The following is a 20,640-nucleotide window of genomic DNA, read 5'->3' on the forward strand; positions in this document are numbered from 1 at the left end:
AGCCTTTTAATTTCGCCAGACGCTAGATGGCGCAGTGACCTTTTTTGGCACTAGTGCGAGTTTCCACTATAATCAGCTACCCATATTCTGGGATGGAGGGGAAACGTACGTAGCTGCCTCTGGCGGCTTGATACTACAGTGAGTTGTTAGTAGTAGTAGTTATATTATAAAGACATATGATTAGTTTAGTTGCATACATATCCTAGTGGGTCAGGTTGATTGGAGTATTTTCATCGAGAGTGCTAAAAAATGACATTTTTGGCTATAATTTTGTGGGACAGTTGACTCTTTCGACCAAATTACAAAGTGGCGGATCTCGCCCTTTGTGCAGATTTGCAGTATAACATCAAAAAAAGCTTAAAAGGTAATTTTATATTAGCCTTTTAGTACATGTTCATTGGCATATATGCGGAAAAGTAAAGTAAGGCCCTGTTTGGATGGTCAAAATTTTCTTGCCCCACGCAGCAAGGTATATACAGTTGCAATAAGTTTTAACGCTTCGCCTTTTCTCATCATTAATTATTTGACAGTAAGCCACTGTTCTCGGGAGTTATATAAGTCCTTGCTGTGGGTACAAGCCCACAAAACAGACTAGAATTTTTCAGAGTTAATAATGTTCTATAAGATAGGGGGTGGTAACTGATCAAGTATGATTGTAAAGGGTTCTTGACCTGGTACCTAACCATGCTCAAGATCTAGAGGATGGGTGGCCAACCCTTCTCTGAGTTTGTTGTAAGGAATCACTTCCAATGCCCCTGTAACTCAAATAGGTTGGTCAGATGCCAAAGCCTTTTAACATATTATTATGGTAAGATAATTAAAGTGCTGAGCTAGTAACCACAGCGTAAGATTCAAATCGAACGCGTCTAGGTTTTCATAATCTATTTCTTTTCGATTTCCCATAATTAGTAAGCAACATAAATCAATACACGAATGCAAGAGACTATATTAAGCCACTTATTGCTTAACAGACAATAAATTTCCATGTGAGGTTTTTTTTGCAGAGTCAAAATGTTTGGCGATTTTTTTTTCCAGGCAGAGGGCTGTAATTTTAAAAGGTGTATTTTTAGGATCAAGATAGAAAATTTGAATTTATTGAACAGATTTCTTTGGGAAAATATTCAAAGACAGACTTCCCCCATATGCGCTATCTTCCATATCTCCTATTTTGGCGTGTTCTAATCTGAAATTATCAAGATGTTTCCAGCTAATAATTAACAAACTTTTTAGTCCTAGAAAGGTTGAAAGTCCACGAAAAGTGCAACCAAGCCCTGTAAAGAGTGACTCGCCAGCATATGATAAGTTTTGGCAACTTAAGGAACCTGGAGTACCTACTCTTGCGCTTCCCTTCAAGTTTAAGCTGCTGACCGAAATATTCAGATGTATGGATGTTGTTTGTTCTTTCATGTATAATCGGCAAGAGTTGATTACGTTCAAGAAATTAAAAGCAGGAGTGCAACAGATGCTACGAAGGTACTTCTTTCTTCTTTTACACGTTTTTTCTTCTTTCTTCTTTCGTTTCTTTCTTCTTTCTTTTATACGTTTTTCTTCTTTTTCAAAGCAGGTGTCACGTGTTAGTTTTTTCATCCCTTGTTTTTAAAATTCATTTTTCTTCATGAAGTAATCAGCAGAAGTAAGTTCTTTTTGCTGATTAATAAAGCCATTACTGGAAAATGGTCAAATATGACTCGGAAGCATGGGCGCTCCGAGAAACGGTGGAAGATTTTCTAGATGCTTTCCAGAGAAATTGCCCACGGATTGTTTTGGTACCCGACTGACTGACGGTATTTCCTACAGTAGGCTTTACGAAAGGTGTGGTTCAATCCCAGTCTCTAGGGCTATTGTGAGAGAATCGTCGAGACGCCTAGCGCACGTTTGTGGATGACGGATGACAGATTGCTAAAGATAATCCTTTTCGGCCAACCGTCTCGGGATATGCGAAAAGCAGGTCGTCCACGGTTGAGGTGGAAGGATTTCGTACAGAAGGATTTAAGGGAAATGGAAGCCTCCAGGTTGAGTGTGAAGAAGGAGACTTGAATAGATTGGGATCAAGGAATAGTGTGCAAGCTGTGTTGGCCTCTGGCGGCTTGTTGATGCGATGAGTTATTAGTAGTAGTAATAGCAGTATAATACCAAAGATAAGTATTTCGAGCATAGTCGGCTAGAGTTGAAGGTGTGCAAGACACAATGTAGATATAGTTTTTTTCACCGTTGCCAAAGAAAATATGAGATGCCAGTATTTCTTCTTTATCTTCGGCAATAAACTACTGAAGATGCGATATCAACTAGCTCTAATTAGTAACAAAAATTTTAACTTGTTTGAACCTGTTTTTCAGCTCTGAAGTACATCTTTGTATTCATCAAAAGTTGAAAACATTAACGTCAAACATAACATTTTGTTGAAAATACAACGTGTGACAAATGTCATAAGTTTAATACTACTATTACACGTTTAATACTAATAATACTATTTGTTTATTACCCACACACATTTAGTTCAAGTTTGTGAATGTTCAGGTAATGCAAGTAAGTTTGAATATTATGGGAGTTCATTTTCGCCCTGTTCTCTGGCTAGGATAGTGAGTGTACTAGATTTTATTTGGTGTGTTCCGGCAAGGTGAGCTCAGGTTTTAGTGGTGGTAATCCTATTTAGAAAGGACACACAAAGAGCTACCACTCATAAAAAAGGTAAATGGTGGAATAAAACATGAAGAAAACAGAGCAGGACAACCAAAAACGCTGAAACTACCCAAAAATGGGTTCGAATGTACAAGATTCGTTTGGTGTTCTGGGAGGGTGGACCCAGGTTTCAGTAGTGGAGGACACAAAATAGGTGCCCTCTCAGTAGACAGGACCCCAAGAAGTTACCATACATAAAAAAAAATAAATAGGTGAGTAAAACATGTGAAAAACAAATTCGGTAGAACAGTGAATATGCTAGACTCATTTGGTTTGGGAAGGTGGACCCCTGGTCTGCGTAGTGGTATTCCTCAGTAGAGAGGACAGCAAGGAGCTACCTTACACAATAAAGATGAACAGTTAAGCAGAAGAAACTCTTATCGAACAATCAGATCAAATCATAATGAAACGACGAGTATCATTTAATGACACAAACCATTGATCGAATTCAGTTTAACTCATCAATACATTTAGAGGGTAAATTTTCTTCAATGTTCTTTTATTCTAATACCAAAGTGGGAGATAAAGTATAAATTTAGGTATTTGTATGATATACCCCCCTACCTAATATTCTTCTAATATGTTTCTCATGAGTCTCAATTATAATGAAATATACCAAAGTAAGATAAAAATATAATTCTTTAGAAACAAATTTGGGCTATATAGTTGTACATTGGGGGGGGGGGGGTAAAGTAGAGTGGTTCTGCAAGCCTAATGTATTACGCACAATTATTTTGCAAATTTTGTAGTAAAAATTGTTTTCTAACTTCAGACTATTCAAATACTTGACCACAACCCCCATAATGTGCAAATATGTAGCCCAAATTATTTACCGATGGAATAAGATCACATTTGTTCCTATTGGCTACAATTTAGACTGACCAGTACAATTTTCACTTTAGCGTTACGGACAACAAATTTCCTCAAGTTGATCTGATAAATAAAACTTGATATAGTTCCCATAAAATTCTATCTATGTTCTTTGACAATCTGGATACATTTGTATTCTTTTGATTTGCTTAAATAATAAAAAAGGACAGAAGTAGTAATAATAGTAGCTTTGATAATTTCAACTTAATACCCGCTGTTATTCTTAAAATACTGTTGAGATGTCTTAGTGGCAACCAGCATACACACAGTGCCTTTTGATTTAGTTTTAAAGCATAATGCGCAAATTGCGTAACTGTGGTGGGATGACTAGCCCGATATCTTTGGAGACATAGTTATAGGACCGTTCTACTTGCTGAACAAATTGGCTGTCTCAAAATGTTCACTGGATGCGTTTTGAAAATGAATGGGCTCGGGAGGAGGGCTGCTTGCTCTCCAATCACTTTGAATTCTAAAAAAGAAACTAGAACTTTTAATTTCCAATCAGATTTGTTCCTTTAAAAGTTTCAATGATATTACTAGCTATTATGGAACGACACTAACTATGATATTGCTTATATGCCCTATTGAAAACCTGCATGCATATAGTTTATTCGTTTAATTGAGTTTATCGATTTTTTTTTTTTTTTTTTGAAAAAAAGATTTATCTGTATATGTAAGTAAAACTCTTCATAAACATCCCCTAAAAGTTTCAATTAGCACCATTAGCGTCATTAGTTACAGTAACTGTAGTGGTAGTATTAATAGTATACACAGTACCTTCTGGTTAGTTAAAAATCCATCAAAACTTACCCTTAAAGGTGAAATTTAATAATATAAGTCGTTCTTGAGATATTGCTTTGTCGCCTTTTTGGAAATCTACCTGCTCACAGTTCGTTTTGATTTAGTTCAACATCCGCCTAAATATTTCTTGAAAGCTTTACCTTAATACCCATAGCTTGCGTAGTATCAGTAGTTGCAGTAGCATTAGTAGGAGTATAGCACAGCATCTTTGGTTTTCTTCAACATCTCCTTCAACACTCGCTGAAAGTTTCCAGTTAATACCATCAATTGTTCATGAAGCATTGCTAATACGTTCTCTTGACAACCTGTGCAGGCATAGTGGGTTTCGATTTAGTTCAATACAGTTTCAAGATATCTCATATTTTTCGCCTAAATACCTTTTGCTTGCGTAGTAGTTGTAGCAGTATGGCACAGCACCCTTGGTTTTCTTCAACATCTGCTTCAACACACGCTTAAAGTTTCCAGTTAATACCATCAACTGTTCCTGAAGCATTGCTGATACGTTCTCTTGACAACCTGTGCGGGCATAGTGGGTTTCGATTTAGTTCAATACTGTTTCAAGATATCCCATATTTTTCGCCTTAATACCTTTAGCCTGCTTAGTAGTTGTAGCAGCATAAGTAGCAGTATGGCACATCACCTTTGGTTTTCTTTAACATCCCCTTCAGCACACGCTGAAAGTTTCCAGTTAATACCATCAATTGTTCATGAAGCATTGCTAATACGTTCTCTTGACAACCTGTGCAGGCATAGTGGGTTTCGATTTAGTTCAATACAGTTTCAAGATATCTCATATTTTTCGCCTAAATACCTTTTGCTTGCGTAATAGTTGTAGCAGTATGGCACAGCACCCTTGGTTTTCTTCAACATCTGCTTCAACACACGCTTAAAGTTTCCAGTTAATACCATCAACTGTTCCTGAAGCATTGCTGATACGTTCTCTTGACAACCTGTGCGGGCATAGTGGGTTTCGATTTAGTTCAATACAGTTTCAAGATATCGCATATTTTTCGCCTAAATACCTTTTGCTTGCGTAGTAGTTGTAGCAGTATGGCACAGCACCCTTGGTTTTCTTCAACATCCCCTTCAGCACACGCTGAAAGTTTCAAGTTAATACCATCAACTGTTCATGAAGCATTGCTGATACGTTCTCTTGACAACCTGTGCGGGCATAGTGGGTTTCGATTTAGTTCAATACAGTTTCAAGATATCTCATATTTTTCGCCTAAATACCTTTTGCTTGCGTAGTAGTTGTAGCAGTATGGCACAGCACCCTTGGTTTTCTTCAACATCTGCTTCAACACACGCTTAAAGTTTCCAGTTAATACCATCAACTGTTCATGAAGCATTGCTGATGCGTTCTCTTGACAACCTGTGCAGGCATAGTGGGTTTCGATTTAGTTCAATACAGTTTCAAGATATCTCATATTTTTCGCCTAAATACCTTTTGCTTGCGTAGTAGTTGTAGCAGTATGGCACAGCACCCTTGGTTTTCTTCAACATCTGCTTCAACACACGCTTAAAGTTTCCAGTTAATACCATCAACTGTTCCTGAAGCATTGCTGATACGTTCTCTTGACAACCTGTGCAGGCATAGTGGGTTTCGATTTAGTTCAATACTGTTTCAAGATATCCCATATTTTTCGCCTTAATACCTTTAGCCTGCTTAGTAGTTGTAGCAGCATAAGTAGCAGTATGGCACATCACCTTTGGTTTTCTTTAACATCCCCTTCAGCACACGCTGAAAGTTTCAAGTTAATACCATCAACTGTTCATGAAGCATTGCTGATGCGTTCTCTTGACAACCTGTGCAGGCATAGTGGGTTTCGATTTAGTTCAATACAGTTTCAAGATATCTCATATTTTTCGCCTAAATACCTTTTGCTTGCGTAGTAGTTGTAGCAGTATGGCACAGCACCCTTGGTTTTCTTCAACATCTGCTTCAACACACGCTTAAAGTTTCCAGTTAATACCATCAACTGTTCCTGAAGCATTGCTGATACGTTCTCTTGACAACCTGTGCAGGCATAGTGGGTTTCGATTTAGTTCAATACTGTTTCAAGATATCCCATATTTTTCGCCTTAATACCTTTAGCCTGCTTAGTAGTTGTAGCAGCATAAGTAGCAGTATGGCACATCACCTTTGGTTTTCTTTAACATCCCCTTCAGCACACGCTGAAAGTTTCAAGTTAATACCATCAACTGTTCATGAAGCATTGCTGATGCGTTCTCTTGACAACCTGTGCAGGCATAGTGGGTTTCGATTTAATTCAATACAGTTTCAAGATATCTCATATTTTTCGCCTAAATACCTTTTGCTTGCGTAGTAGTTGTAGCAGTATGGCACAGCACCCTTGGTTTTCTTCAACATCTGCTTCAACACACGCTCAAAGTTTCCAGTTAATACCATCAACTGTTCCTGAAGCATTGCTGATACGTTCTCTTGACAACCTGTGCAGGCATAGTGGGTTTCGATTTAGTTCAATAGTTATCCCATATTTTTCGCCTTAATACCCTTAGTTTTAGTAGCAGTAGTAGTAGTACCATCAGAAGCAGTAGAGTTAATACTAGTAGTCTTAGCTTTAGGATCTGTAGTTGTAGTGGCAGTTGTAGTAGTATCAGTAGAAGCAATATTATTAGGATGCAAATATTATTATTATATTCAAAGCTTTGCGATAAACTGTCACCAATAACTGGTTTATAGTATCAATTTGGAAAAAAAAAAAACAGTATAGAAAAGTGAAATTTTAGACGGTGATGTATTTCCTGAATTTTGGCACTTAATTCTCATCAACCAGTGTTTTGGAAAAAAGATATGTCCGTCAAAAGATCAAAAAAAGATATATCCAAGAATGGAGGGGGGCGTAGTGGTAGTGGGACAAAACTACAACGGAAGGCTAGAGAATATTATATGTTTATAAAAAGTACTGAATACTAGATTCTTATGTTTTTAGCTGTCCATTGATGTAAATAAATCCTCAAATATGCTGTAGGCTACATTAAAATATGGCTGAACATCAGCCATTAAAATTCTTCTGTCAAAAGTAAGTTAGAATATACCTATGGAAAAATCAAATCTTTTTGTACCTTGCGAGAACTGAATTAATAAACTTCCGCTCTCTAATTATAGGTTTGACGGTTCAAATCTTCATCTTGCAAGGAAAATACTCTTCGTTCTAATTCTGAATAAATTTTTTTTTTCTATTGGTCAAATTTCCCAAACATATCTTGTGTTTTTTTTTCTGAATGAGGTTTACTGCGGGATTTGTGGAAACTTACTTATTTTTAATTATAGCCACTAAACTGGTTTCCCTATAAAAGCTGTATTGAAGTGTTTATCAAAAGATTTAAAAACAGGGTGTAAATTAGGGTGATGGATTTGCCCTCTACCCTCTGATTTTCAGCCCCCATCCTTGATTTTAAAAATCGCTTTGGAATTTTCATGGAAAGACTTAGTTCGTGTAAATTTTTTTTTACATTTATTTCTGTTCGTTTTTTATTGGCATAGCCTTTTAATAAAAAAAAAAGAAAAAAACATTTATATTTCTTCCGTTTTTTCTGTAAGAATCCGTAGTTTGGGTTGCTATCTTTGTGTTGGAGAAACTTTTTCAACAATTTTTAACACCATGCACTCGTTTGAAAATCTTGACACAAGTAATATTGTTTAATTTAATTTGACTTCTAGTTGACCTAAAAAATAAAACCTAATACCATTCCCCTAAAATTCTACATACGCTCTTTGACAACCTAGACACACTTACACTCTTTTGATTTAGTTAAACTGTTAGAGCAGAACTAGTAATAGTACTAGCCCTGAAAGTAAACTTTATACATTCAGCTGTTCTTGGGATATTGCTAAGATATCTTATTGGCAACCAGCATACAAATAGTTCCTTTTAATCTAGTTTCAAGTAAAATTTAGTTTTATAGCATATTAGGCAAATTGCATAACTGTTGGGGGTTCACATACCCAATATCCCTAGTGACATAGTTACTGGAATGTTCAACTATACTGAACAAAATGGCTGTCTCAAAAATTTTACTGGAAGTGTTTGGATAATTATGGGCTGAGGAGGAGGGCTCCGTGCACTCCAATCACTTTTGACTCTTAAAAGAGGCACTAGTAATTATAATTCCCAGTCGACTTGGCTCCTTTACAAGTTTCAATGATATTTCTAGTTCTGATAGAGCACCGCTGCCTATGATATTGCTTGTGTGCCCTTTTGAAAACCTGCCTGTATGTAGTTTTTGTTTTGTTGGAACTCCTCCTAAACGTTCCCTTGAAGTACCACTTTAATGCCCTTAATGTCATTAGTTACCGTAACTGTAATATTAAAAGTATACACACTAGTGTCTTCTCGCTAGTTCAAAATTCGCCACAACTTACCGTGAAAGATCCAACTTAATAAGCCACTCTTGAGGTATTGCTTTGTCATACTTCTGGCAATCTAACTGCTCATAGTTTATTTTGATTTAGATAAAACCCACCTAAATATTCCTTGAAAGCTTCACCTTAATACCTTTAGATTGTGTAGTAGCAAGAGTTACTGTAGCATTAGTAGCAGTATGTAAATAGCAACTTTGGTTTTCTTCAACATCCCCTTCAACACACGATCAAAATTTCAACTTGCCTTCAATTGTTCCTGAAGCATTGCTGATACGTCCTCTTGACAACCTGTGTGGGTATAGTGTGTTTTGATTTAGTTCAATACAGTTTCAATATTGCCCAAAATTTTCGCCTTAATACCCTTAGCTTTAGTAGCAGTAGGATCCATTTCCCAGACCACTCTGCCTTTCTATTAAGAACAAATGGACTTATCCCCATTTAACGCCTATTTGTTCGTAGCAGTAGTAGTAGCACCGGTAGTAGTAGTAATTGCAGTAACATCAATAGTGGTGGCCTTAGCTTTAGTAGCAGTATTTGTAGTAGCAATAATAGCATGAATAAAAGCAGTATTATTGGGATGCAAATATTTTCTTTTGGTTAGTTTAACATCCCCCACTACTGTAATTTTCAAATTCACACACCAAGTTGTTCCTAAGAAATTGCTGATGTGCCCTTTTGATAATCTGCATATATACTGTGAGTTGTGATTTAGTTCACCTTCCCCCCTAATAATTCCCAGAAAATTTCATCTTCATACCCTTAGGCATAGTTGTAATAGTAGTCACTGTAATAGTATTAGCATTAATAGTACTAATAGTAATAGCACTAGTAGTAATAGTAGTAGTGTTGAAATATTGCGTTTTGATCTGTTGAACATCCTTCTAAAAGTCCTGAAAGTTTCAACTTAACAAAATTGGCCATTGCCGATATATCCTTTCGATAACCTGTATATTCATATATTTCTTGAATTGTCCTCTTAATGCTCTTAGCCTTACAAGTAGTTATGATAGAAGTTGGAGTTATAGTAATAGTAGAACTAATAAATGTAGCAATGGTAGTACTAGCGTGCACATGTTGCCTTTTGTTCAATTGATCTTCCTGTTTAAGCATTCTCTGAAAGTTCTCACTTAATACTCAGATACATTCTTGAGATACGTCCTTTTTACAATTTGAATGTAAATAGCGTCTTTTGATTTAGTTCAAATTTGCCATCAGTATTCTCTCAAATGTTCACCTTCATAGATTTAGCCTTAACAGTAATAGTATCACAGTAGTAATGGTAATAGTAGAAGAAGTGGTTGCAGTATTAATGTTGTTTTAGTAATAGTAGTAGTATTAACAATATTAGCAGAGATATTAATTACAGTAGTAGCATGTACATTTTGCTTTTTGGTAAGTTTAACATCCCCCTGATAATCCCCTGGAAGTTTCATATTGGTACGGTAAGCTGTTCCAAAAATATTGCTGATGTGCCCTTTTGAAGCCCTTTACATCTTATTATGCATCATTTATTGATATAGTTATTGCTTTTGATAGTCTCAACCATAATGTAGTAGTGGAAGAAGCCAAGGTTAGGGGTGCCCGTCCATTTGTTGTACGCATGTTTGATAGTTTTCTTTTTAAAAGATTTCATTGTGTCCAACTTCCTAATCATGAGCCATCTGGATTTTTAGATATTTTCTGCGGTTTGCCACAGGGGACTAAATTAGGTCCACTTTCTTTTTTAATTGTATTTTAGCAACAATTCGTGAGGATTTTAAATTTGCTGATGATTTAACTGTCTTATCACTGGAACTAAGCCCTCCGACTACTGAACAATCTGACTTGACGAGAATTTTTACTGATCTAAAAGCTGAATTAGGAAAGGTAAAACTGACGGTCAGCGAAACTAAGACCTCTCAAGTGACTTTCATTCCTAAAGGTCGACACCCGCTCTTCTCTTCTTTCCCAATTGCCGACAAAGAAAACTGTTAAAATACTTGGAGTGCTTTTGGGCAATGATTTAAGACAGAACTTGCATGTTGACTATCTGACTAAAAAAGGTGTCTCACTTTTACATTCATTTTCCAACCTGAAGAGATTTGGTATGCCAACTGAGGTTTTAAGTCTATATACTGCTGCTACGTTAGACCCTAGCTTGAGTATGCAGATCCAACTTGACATCGGGGTTTGACGAATGATCAATCAGATAGAATTGAGATGATACAAAAAAGAGCTGTAAAAATTATACTTGGACACAACTACTCAACACATGATGATGCACTAAAACAACTCAACTTGAATTCACTTGAAAGTCGTAGGCATGAGTTGACATATCGATTTTGACTGAATTGTTTGAATTTCCCAGCTCATCGTGGTCTACTGCCCGAGCTTGAGAGCCCCCCTACTGAAGAACCAGTGCCTAGACTCCAACAAATAAAAAATAACGCTACAGTTAGTGACTTGCCCAGCCTCTAGTACCGAGAGATATTGCAAATCATTTGTCTCTTATTTTCCTCGGTATTTTAATAATATTACCTTGACAAATTTTTGGTGTTAGGTATAGTTTTTTTCAGGTGTTTGCATGTGAGTGTTTTTGAATGTACCAACCATTTATTTATTTAATATTGTGATATTGTGCAGCCCTCGCTGCTTTAATTTTGTGTGTTGCTATTTATTTGTTTTTTTGGTATCCTTGTTTTGGGTCATTTTTTGTGTCATGCCATGCTCATGTTAGCTCCAGCTATTGTAGTACAGGTAAGAGTTGTACAGTAGTACAACTCTAAGCCTTACAGGTTGTTGCAATTGAAATAGTAGATGGAGTAGGTTAGTAGCAGTAGTAGTAGTATTATTAGTCAAAGTAGCATTGGTAGTAGTGTTAGGTAGTGGCATGCACATATTACTTTTTGTCGATTGAATCTCCCCTTTAAGCATTCTCTGAAAGTTCCAACTTAATACCCAAATCCATTTTTAAATACGCCCTTTTGACAATCTGCATTGCATATAGTGTGTTTTGATCCAGTTCAAATTTTCCCTCAATATTCTGTCATTTTTTCACCTTAAGCCTTAATTCTACTAGTATCATATCCGTAGTTGTAGCAGTAATAGTGGTGTTAGTACTGTAAATTGCGTCTTAATATTCCATCTCGGACAGCCAAACGGGTTGATTGTGTCTGCTTTAGGTGTTGCAGATTTATTTGCAAATTTAGAGATACGGCGTAGAAAGGTGTGGTGTAGGAGCATTTATCCCCTCACCTTATCTGTTTTTTTTTTGTTGTTTTTTTTTCGTTAAGTATGTATGTTTTTCTTTGTTTTTTTGTTGTTCTTTTTTGTATTGTCACTCAACCATTATTTACGACTGTATTGTGTAAGCTATAAATAAATAAATTACTTATAATGATACTGAAAGTGATGGAATTATTTTAATTGTATATAATATACCATTCCAAACAGTATTATAATACGAATTCTACATCATTTCTTTCTAGTAGTTTTATAAGGTTAAAAGACTGTTCACTACATCATTATGTCTGAACTGAGAATTAAATCTTGGTGATAATTTTTTTTTTTTGACCAGTTTTATTAATAATATTTTTCTGTTTCATAATCTTAAAATTGTTCAATAGAGCGTTGTCAGAAAATAGAGCGTTAGTAGAAAAGATTTTCAAGATTTGTCAAAAAATATTAATTGAAATATTAACAGTAGAAAGGGGGAAAGGAAGAGTTTGTTGAAGTTTTTGAGTTTTTGTTGAAGAAGAATCCGGAAAAAAAAAATGCTTCTTTTATTGACACCACTATAACCATGCACTTAAACGAAGCTGGAATAAACTAGTGTGCAAAAAATCATGTATTTCTAGGAAATTTAGCAAGAATCTTGCACTATTGTCATAATTTGACAATATTTATGGATTTATTTGTTTTAAGTGTTATTTTGTCCGAAAAAATTAATGCTAATCAAGGTTATAGGAGAGAAAAACCTTTTTTCGAGTAGATACATTTGTGACTTTCAGTTTGATTTTTAATTTGGCACTGGAATGCAAAAAAAAATACTTTTAGTCATCATTTTATGGTTTTGGAGAAGTTTTTCGAAAAACGAGATAAAAATAATTTTTGATCCCCCTCTGAAGTCTCACCGAAATTTAAAGTGTGAAAACCCGCCTACATAAAAATCTTGACATTATTTGTGGCAGATCATGGACAAGCTTACGTTACATAAGTATTTATTTCCAGGGATTTCAGCAAGAATCATGTAAGGCAAATAGTTGCTGTGTATCCTGATTCATATGCTATTTCTTATGAAAAAGTTCAACTGAGGTTTGCCACTCCAACAAAAGATGAGAATCAGATGGTGATAACCCCTATTATAGAGAAGAAAATTGGGGGTCCATCTGTATCTGGTAAGCTGATTTATTTGGATAAGATATTTGGTCAGTCCTCTGACTGCTGGTAGCCTACTACCACTGCTGCAGCAACTACTACTACTACTGCTATGCTAATACTACTTCTACTGTTTAAAATAGAAGGTTGTAAGCCCCCTTTTAAGAAAAAATATGTTATGTACAATAATGGCGCTATTTACTGATGAATGACGGGTAGGGGTGTCCCCCCTCCAACAAAAATAATGTATGCCATAAAATTCTGGAAAAGATAACATAATTTATTACTATTTTGAAAACAAAATAAGCTTTGTTAATATAATAATTTTATTGCTGTATTTATTATAATATTATAATAATCAAACAGTTCGTGGTAACGAACTGTAGTAAGTGGCGACCCGGCTCAATAGTAACCGAAACCCTAAAAAATGGAATTTTGATACCAATAGTTACGTCACAAGAATTCCATTTTAATGCTGATTTTAAATATATAAATACCATCAAGTTTAGTCTTACCCATCAAAAGTTACGAGCCTGAGAAAATTTGCCTTATTTTGGAAAATAGGGGGAAACACTTTCTAAAATTCATACACTCTTAATGAAAATCACATCATCAGATTCAGCGTATCAGAGAACCCTAACGTAGAAGTTTCAAGCTCCTATCTACAAAAATGTGGAATTTCGCATTTTTTGCCAGAAGACAGATCACGGATGCGTGTTAAATTGTGTTTTTGTTGTTTTTTTTTTATTGTTTTTTTCCCATGGGTGATCATATCGACTCAGTGGTCCTAGAAGGTCGCGAGAGGGCTCATTCTAACGAAAATTGAAAGTTTTAGTGCCCTTTTTAAGATACCAAAAATTGGAGGGCACCTAGGCCCCCTCCCACGTTTATTTTTCACCAAAGTCACCGGGTCGAAATTCTGAGATAGTCATTTTATTCACCATAGTCGAAAAACCTTGTAACTATGTCTTTGGGGACAACTGACTCCCCCACAGTCCCCGTGGGAGGAGCGGCAAGTTACAAACTTTGACCAGTGTTTACCTGTAGTAATGGCTATTGGGAAATGTACAGACGTTTTCAGGGGGATTTTTTGGTTTTGGGGGGGGAGTTGAGGGGGGCTCCTAGGAGGAATTTGTATGGGGGAAGAGAATTTCAATGAAGGGGGCGCAGGATTTTCCAGCATTATTTAAAAAAATAAATTTCAAAAGTTTTTTCAACTGAAAGTAAGGAGCAGCATTAACACTTAAAACGAACAGCAATTATTACCATATGCGTGTTTCACCTCCTCGTGAATTCTCGTGCCTCGCTCTTTACGCTAAAGTATTTTTAGTAATTTCAACTATTTATTCTACGGCCTTTGTGACTCAGGGGTCATTCTTAAGGAATTGGGACAAAATTTAAGCTTTAGTGTAAAGAGCGAGGTATTGACGAGGGGGTGAACCACCTCATATTATACGTAATAAAAACATACGAACATAGAATTTCGTTTCGAAATTTAATTCGTAAGTTACGTATATTTTTACTAATGAAAACGTTCGTAAAAATTAAAAGTTTTAGTTGCCTTTTTAAGTAACAAATAAATCGGAGGGCAACTATGCCTTCTCCCCCGCTCTTTTTTCTCAGCATCTTCGGATTAAAATTATGAGAAAACCATTTAGCCAAAAAAAAATTAATGTGCAAATTCCGTTTTAATTATTTATGTGCGGAGAGCCAAAATCAAAACATGCATTAATTCAAAAACGTTCAGAAATTAAATATAAAAAAAACAAGTTTTTTTAACTGAAAGTAAGGAGCGACGTTAAAACTTAAAACGAACAGAAATTACTCCGTATATGAAAGGGGCTTTTACTCCTCAACATCCTGCTCTTTACGCTAAATTTTTTTTACTGTTTTAAAAAATAGAGTTAAGAGAAAGAGTCAAACTTTAGCGTAAAGAGTGGGGCGTTGAGAAGGAAAAGCCCCTTTCATATACGGAGTAATTTCTTTTTGTTTTACGTTTTGATGTTTCTCCTTACTTTCAGGTAAAAAGAACTTTTTTTTATTTAACTTTTAGCTAAATGGGCTCCCAGTTGTATTTCTCAAATTGTTTTTCCGATTCTCGAAATTTTCATATTTCTCAAAATCTTAAATGTTGAAAAAATACCGCAAGTTATTTTTGAATTACCTTTGCGACATTCTCCAAAAATATCTTCCGAAGACCTCGGGGGAAATGTTTCTAATTTTCTAGAAATTATAAGACTTGAATATCCCTGAGCCTAGGGCTACGAGTTCATGTTGAAAGTTGTATGATAGTTGTCTTTAAGTTCACCAAACTTATATTGCCCTAAAAATTTCCCTGGTAAATCCTCCTCCTTTCAAAATGTAGAATGCTGTATATTGCTCGTCTCTAACATTTACCGTGTCCGCATTCCCCTTTAAAAATCCTCCCCTGCGAAATATTGTATAGAAGACCTCTCTCCCGTGAAATATTTCGCAATAAATTTCACTCGAAGGCGTCTTTCCATTGAAGCTCCAAAAAGGAGAGGAAATTCATGGGTACTTTCTGATTTACCTTGTAGTTCAAGTCTGTACTCATATGATGTTGTATGATAATCATATTTCTAAGCTCTTTTTTTATTTCAGCCACAATCCCTAAAAAATCGTTCGATCACCCCCCTCCCCCTCAATGAAACTCCAAGAGAGGGGTGGTTCTCAGCATTTCTGATAAATTTCTGGTGCGTTCTCAAACCTTGGTTTATGAGTGTATATATTGTTGTACAATGAGTTTGCTTCGAGCTTTCTAAATTTGTCCATAAGTAATGACGCAATGCTCAGAAACTTGTAAATTAAAGGCACTGACATGATATCTGGATTTGCTGAATAGCACCTCTATGAACCACCCTTGGGCAGCCACCCTTAAAAAGTTTTCAATTTGCATTGAACCTGAGCCTACTGTTTCCAATAAGGGGGTGGTGTGGCGTAGCAAGGGGCTAATTAAAGAATATTTAGACCTATTCAGTTGCCTTTTAGGTTTGTTCCATATTCCATTTCTGCTATAATTTTCTATTAGAATAAAATATGACCCAAATCGTATAGTATTTGTGAAATAAAGAAGCAAGGCTCTCACATGGGACTGTATCTCGAATGTTTCAGGGGCAGGGTGTTAAGTTCTTTAAACTGTGACTTAAAAAGTATTGAAAACGTGTACGTTGGAATTTGTTTTGAAGGCATTGAATTTCAGAGGAGATGGGGGAAATATATCACCCGGGATATATATATATATATATATATATATATATATATATATATATATATATATATATATATATATATATATATATATATATATATATATATATATATATATATATATATATGCGCCCAATTTGAACCCCTCTATCGCCCCCTCCCTCTCTGGCTGCCCTTTATGCAAGGCTTTTGGATTTTTGTTAGATTTAAAAATAATTATTGTTCCGTCAATGGAATGAGGTATGTATAGACCTTCGTTTGATGACATTTTTATTTTTCAGAGAAGGGGAAAGAAGTCTCTAATATCCAGAAGCTGGAATTTAGGCCCATGCCACCAACTACGATGGTTTACTTGTTTCTTGGTCATTGCTCTTAATTTCATAAATAGCATGATCTCTTAGTGCATTCTAAGCACGTATTTCATTTTTACGTTCAGTCTTGAGCTGTTGCGACATACCCATTTAACCTTATCAAGCAGTTACATTCCTCTAGTTAACTGTCTGCTATGATTACACAAATCTTACTTTTGTTCATTTTTGCTCTGCTTAATGGGTTTTTACTGGAATATCCTATATTTGATCCAGTTTGACCCTAGTATCTATATTTGATACTGGAAATATATATATATATATATATATATATATATATATATATATATATATATATATATATATATATATATATATATATATATCCGTATGCACCCATTTTGAACGCCTCTATCGCCCTCTCCCTCTCTGGCTGCCTTTTAAGCAAGGCTTTTGGATTTTTGTTAGATTTAAAAATAATTATTGTTCCGTCAATGGAATGAGGTATGTATAGACCTTCGTTTGATGACATTTTTATTTTTCAGAGAAGGGGAAAGAAGTCTCTAATATCCAGAAGCTGGAATTTAGGCCCATGCCACCAACAACGATGGTTGAAAGGCGAACAATATTTCAGAGTAAGCTGCTAGCCATTGTCAAAGAACATCACGCGGTAATTTTTTTTCCTTTTTTAAATCATGGAACCGATAATTGAAAAGAGGAGAAATTCTGTAAAATAATGTTTCACTCATTCATTCATTTATTAAATACTAAATACACTATACAGCATATATTACGCCATATAAAAACAAGATCCCCTGAAGTTAGCTTGTTGGGGGATCCATTACACTAACACACTATATCAAAGATAGATAAGTTTCAAACACATGTAAAAAAAAAGAAAAAAAAGATCAAAATTTTGGTTACAGACTTTCTTTCCTATTCTTCTAAACCTTTTCAACTATTAAAAAATACCCTGCCTTGGCTATTCAACTATTAACATCTTCGCATCCCCCCCCCCCCACTCGCGTCATAACTAATAATGACGAAAAAATCATGTGAAAATTCAAATGATATATAAATTCAAATGATTTGTTAAATTAATTCCATTAATGGAAAAAACGTGTCGGTAAATAGACCGCAGTGTAATGAAGAGGCATATTGGATGGCATTTAATTCCATAAAGAAATAGAACTGTAAATTGGGGATTTCTTAGCAGCTGTGGACGAAAACTTTGGAGCAAATATCTTTCGAGAAAGACTACGTAGCGATAAAGGATATCTACTTGATGATGCCGACCTGAGAAAATACCACTGGAGAACTTCAGGTAAAAGACCATTGAAACCTGTAAAGGCAAGGCGAAGATTATTTTTGGCAATAATGGTATAAAGTGTATAAAGATCTGCATAAAGGTCGGTAGAAGGGTATAGACGAGGAAGGCGAAAAGTTGCCTTTAATGCTCTGTTTAGGGCTCTCTGAAGAGAGTGAAGTGTAGATTTGTTGGTTTTTCACCAAACCGAGAAGCAATAAGAAAGGTAAGAAAACACAAAATCAAAATAAAGATTAAGCATAATATTAGGTGATAAAACTGAATTGCCACGGTTTAGCTTGAAGTTTGCCTTAAAAGGACTGAACGCGTGTGTGCTTTATGGTAAACTTAATTGTAGTAACCTGGGGGATTTCATCCTCACCATAAAACAAATGATCATATCGGCAATAACGGTATCTTGTGTATCAAGACCTGTATCTGCATAAAGGTCGGTAGGAGGGTATAGACGAGGAAGGCAAAAAGCAGCCTTTAATGCTCAGTTTCAGAATAGAAACTGTTCAATCATTAAAATAGGTAATATAGACAAATGAAAACATAAGATTAAAAAAAAACACTAAAGCCTATATAGGTAAAAACCGAATTTACGTATGTCTGTGTCTTATTACGCTGTTCATTTGATTGTCAGGAGTCTTCAAAAAATTGTTGAGTCAAAAACTTATTAATCTTTTCAAAAAGAAAGAAAAGTATTTCTTTCAAATACTTTTTGGTTTAATAATCCTAACCTAAATATTCATCAAGCATCTTTATTTTACGTGTGGTGAAAATTCTCCAGGGGGACTTGCCGCGGGGGGGAATTTCTGGATTGAATATTTAACGGTAGGATTGTCCGGGGTTGAATACTCCGAACCAGCAGGTTTAAATCAATGGCAAAGAAATAAATGAGAGGGTTTTATCCAAAACTCTTTTTCGGCAAAAACAACCAAAGGCTGATGCAATACGTTGCCAAAGCAAGATAATATTTTATGTTGCATAATTATGATTTTTGCTTTTGATTTTGAGACCGCAGCAACGCATGATGCGTAAGTAAGCTAAGAATAATTATACTCAAAGAAAATATAATGATATTTAAAAAAAAGATTGTAATAGCATGATGATAAAAACTTTTTTATAATGTAACTAGCGGGATTACAAAATTCCCGGAATTTAGGGGATATATGTCTTTCTTTCTTTCCACTGAAATTTAATTGTAATAAAAACCTTAATTTTATGTTTCTATTTCTGCTCATTTCATTGTATAATTATTATTTTCAATTTATTTTCATTATATCCTATTATGTTTTTATTTTATTTTTCAATCGCTTTTTTAAGGGGGGGGGGCAAGTGATTTCTCCTATACTTAAATTGCTCTGCTCATGAGTTCTCTGAACACTTTTGCTCTATTGAATTTTATTATGTTTTTTCTTGAAAACATTTGGATTTATTTAAAACAAAAAAACTGTACTATATTTATTTTTAAGATACTAATAGCCAGTGTTCTACTTATTGTATATTTCCAATTTTTGTACATGCTTTTCTGTTTTAATTCAATCACATTCTGTTCGTTATGTCAATTCATGATTGACATGTAAACTGTCACAGTCAAAGTGTTACCTTCGTTTTTCCTTATGCTGCATTTTGCAGGAATTCGCAACGATTTCGCTGATTGCTGGCGATATTTTGTCGTTGCTTTTGCAGAAAAACGCAAATCCGTTAAAATTACCCAACCCACGTGAGAAACTGGCCGAGGAATCAAATGAATAGCTAATTGTTAAATTACTTATATGTTATTACCTTTGAATTACGATTTTTTTTTCTCCGAGTACCCTTATTAGAAGTTCAATTAGGAGCTAATAATTTATTAGAAGCTATAATTTATTTATAATTTATAATTTAGCTATTAGAAACTATAATTTATCTATAATTTGTTAGAATATTTTATTAGAAGCTAATAAACTGAAACTTATATTCTACAAGAGAAGGTTCTTCTTCTACATAGTGTTCAAGTTAAAGGCAGTTTTCATTTTCCGTATCATGCCTGCAATTTTCTGCTATATATATATATATATATATATATATATATATATATATATATATATATATATATATATATATATATATATATATATATATATATATATATATATATATATATATATATATATATATATGTATATATATACTCAACTGCCCGAAGAAGGCCTAAAAAGCCAGACGATGGACAGCTGGAATCCTCTTAACACCAATCATCTACAAAATATAAAAACACTTTCTCTGACCTAACCAAAATCTAACAAAAAAAAAAAAAAAATCATACCATAAATAAAAAAAAAGTTTTAAAGTATCTCCCCTTCTAAAAAAAGGCAATTTTAAATTTTGCTTTAAATGACCCAATGTTTAAGCCTCTTGAATACTAGCTAGCATATCATTTCAAATAGCTGGAGCTAAATATTTCCAGAACCTGCACATGGGATATCTCGACACTCAACTGTAAAATCATCCGCCTCTCTAATCGCAAACCTGTTGTGATTAGCAACAGGTTAACATGCCTTAATATAACTTAGGTTTTAATAGTGTTGTTTTTTTTAGGAATATTTAGCATCACTAATTCCTCCAATGCATATACCTGATGACAAATTGACAAGGTGGCATCCCTGTTTCCTTCTTGACGAGGTCCCAGACATTGATCCAGAAAAGTATCCTGAATC

General features: G+C 34.9%; 1 protein-coding gene across 1 annotated transcript in view; it reads left to right on the plus strand.

Moving 5' to 3' along the window:
* The window catches only part of LOC136034066 (DNA replication factor Cdt1-like), a gene marked incomplete in the record, with an annotated part of 67,900 nt that overhangs the window by 30,726 nt on the left and 16,534 nt on the right, over nucleotides 1-20,640 (plus strand). The window contains 4 exon segments of the mRNA XM_065715185.1: nucleotides 1,231-1,473; nucleotides 12,947-13,113; nucleotides 17,175-17,299; nucleotides 20,522-20,640. Coding sequence (XP_065571257.1) covers nucleotides 1,231-1,473; nucleotides 12,947-13,113; nucleotides 17,175-17,299; nucleotides 20,522-20,640 — 654 coding nt within the window.

The sequence above is a fragment of the Artemia franciscana genome, chromosome 12, assembly GCF_032884065.1.
Source record: "Artemia franciscana chromosome 12, ASM3288406v1, whole genome shotgun sequence".
NCBI classification, from domain to species: Eukaryota; Metazoa; Arthropoda; class Branchiopoda; order Anostraca; family Artemiidae; genus Artemia; species Artemia franciscana.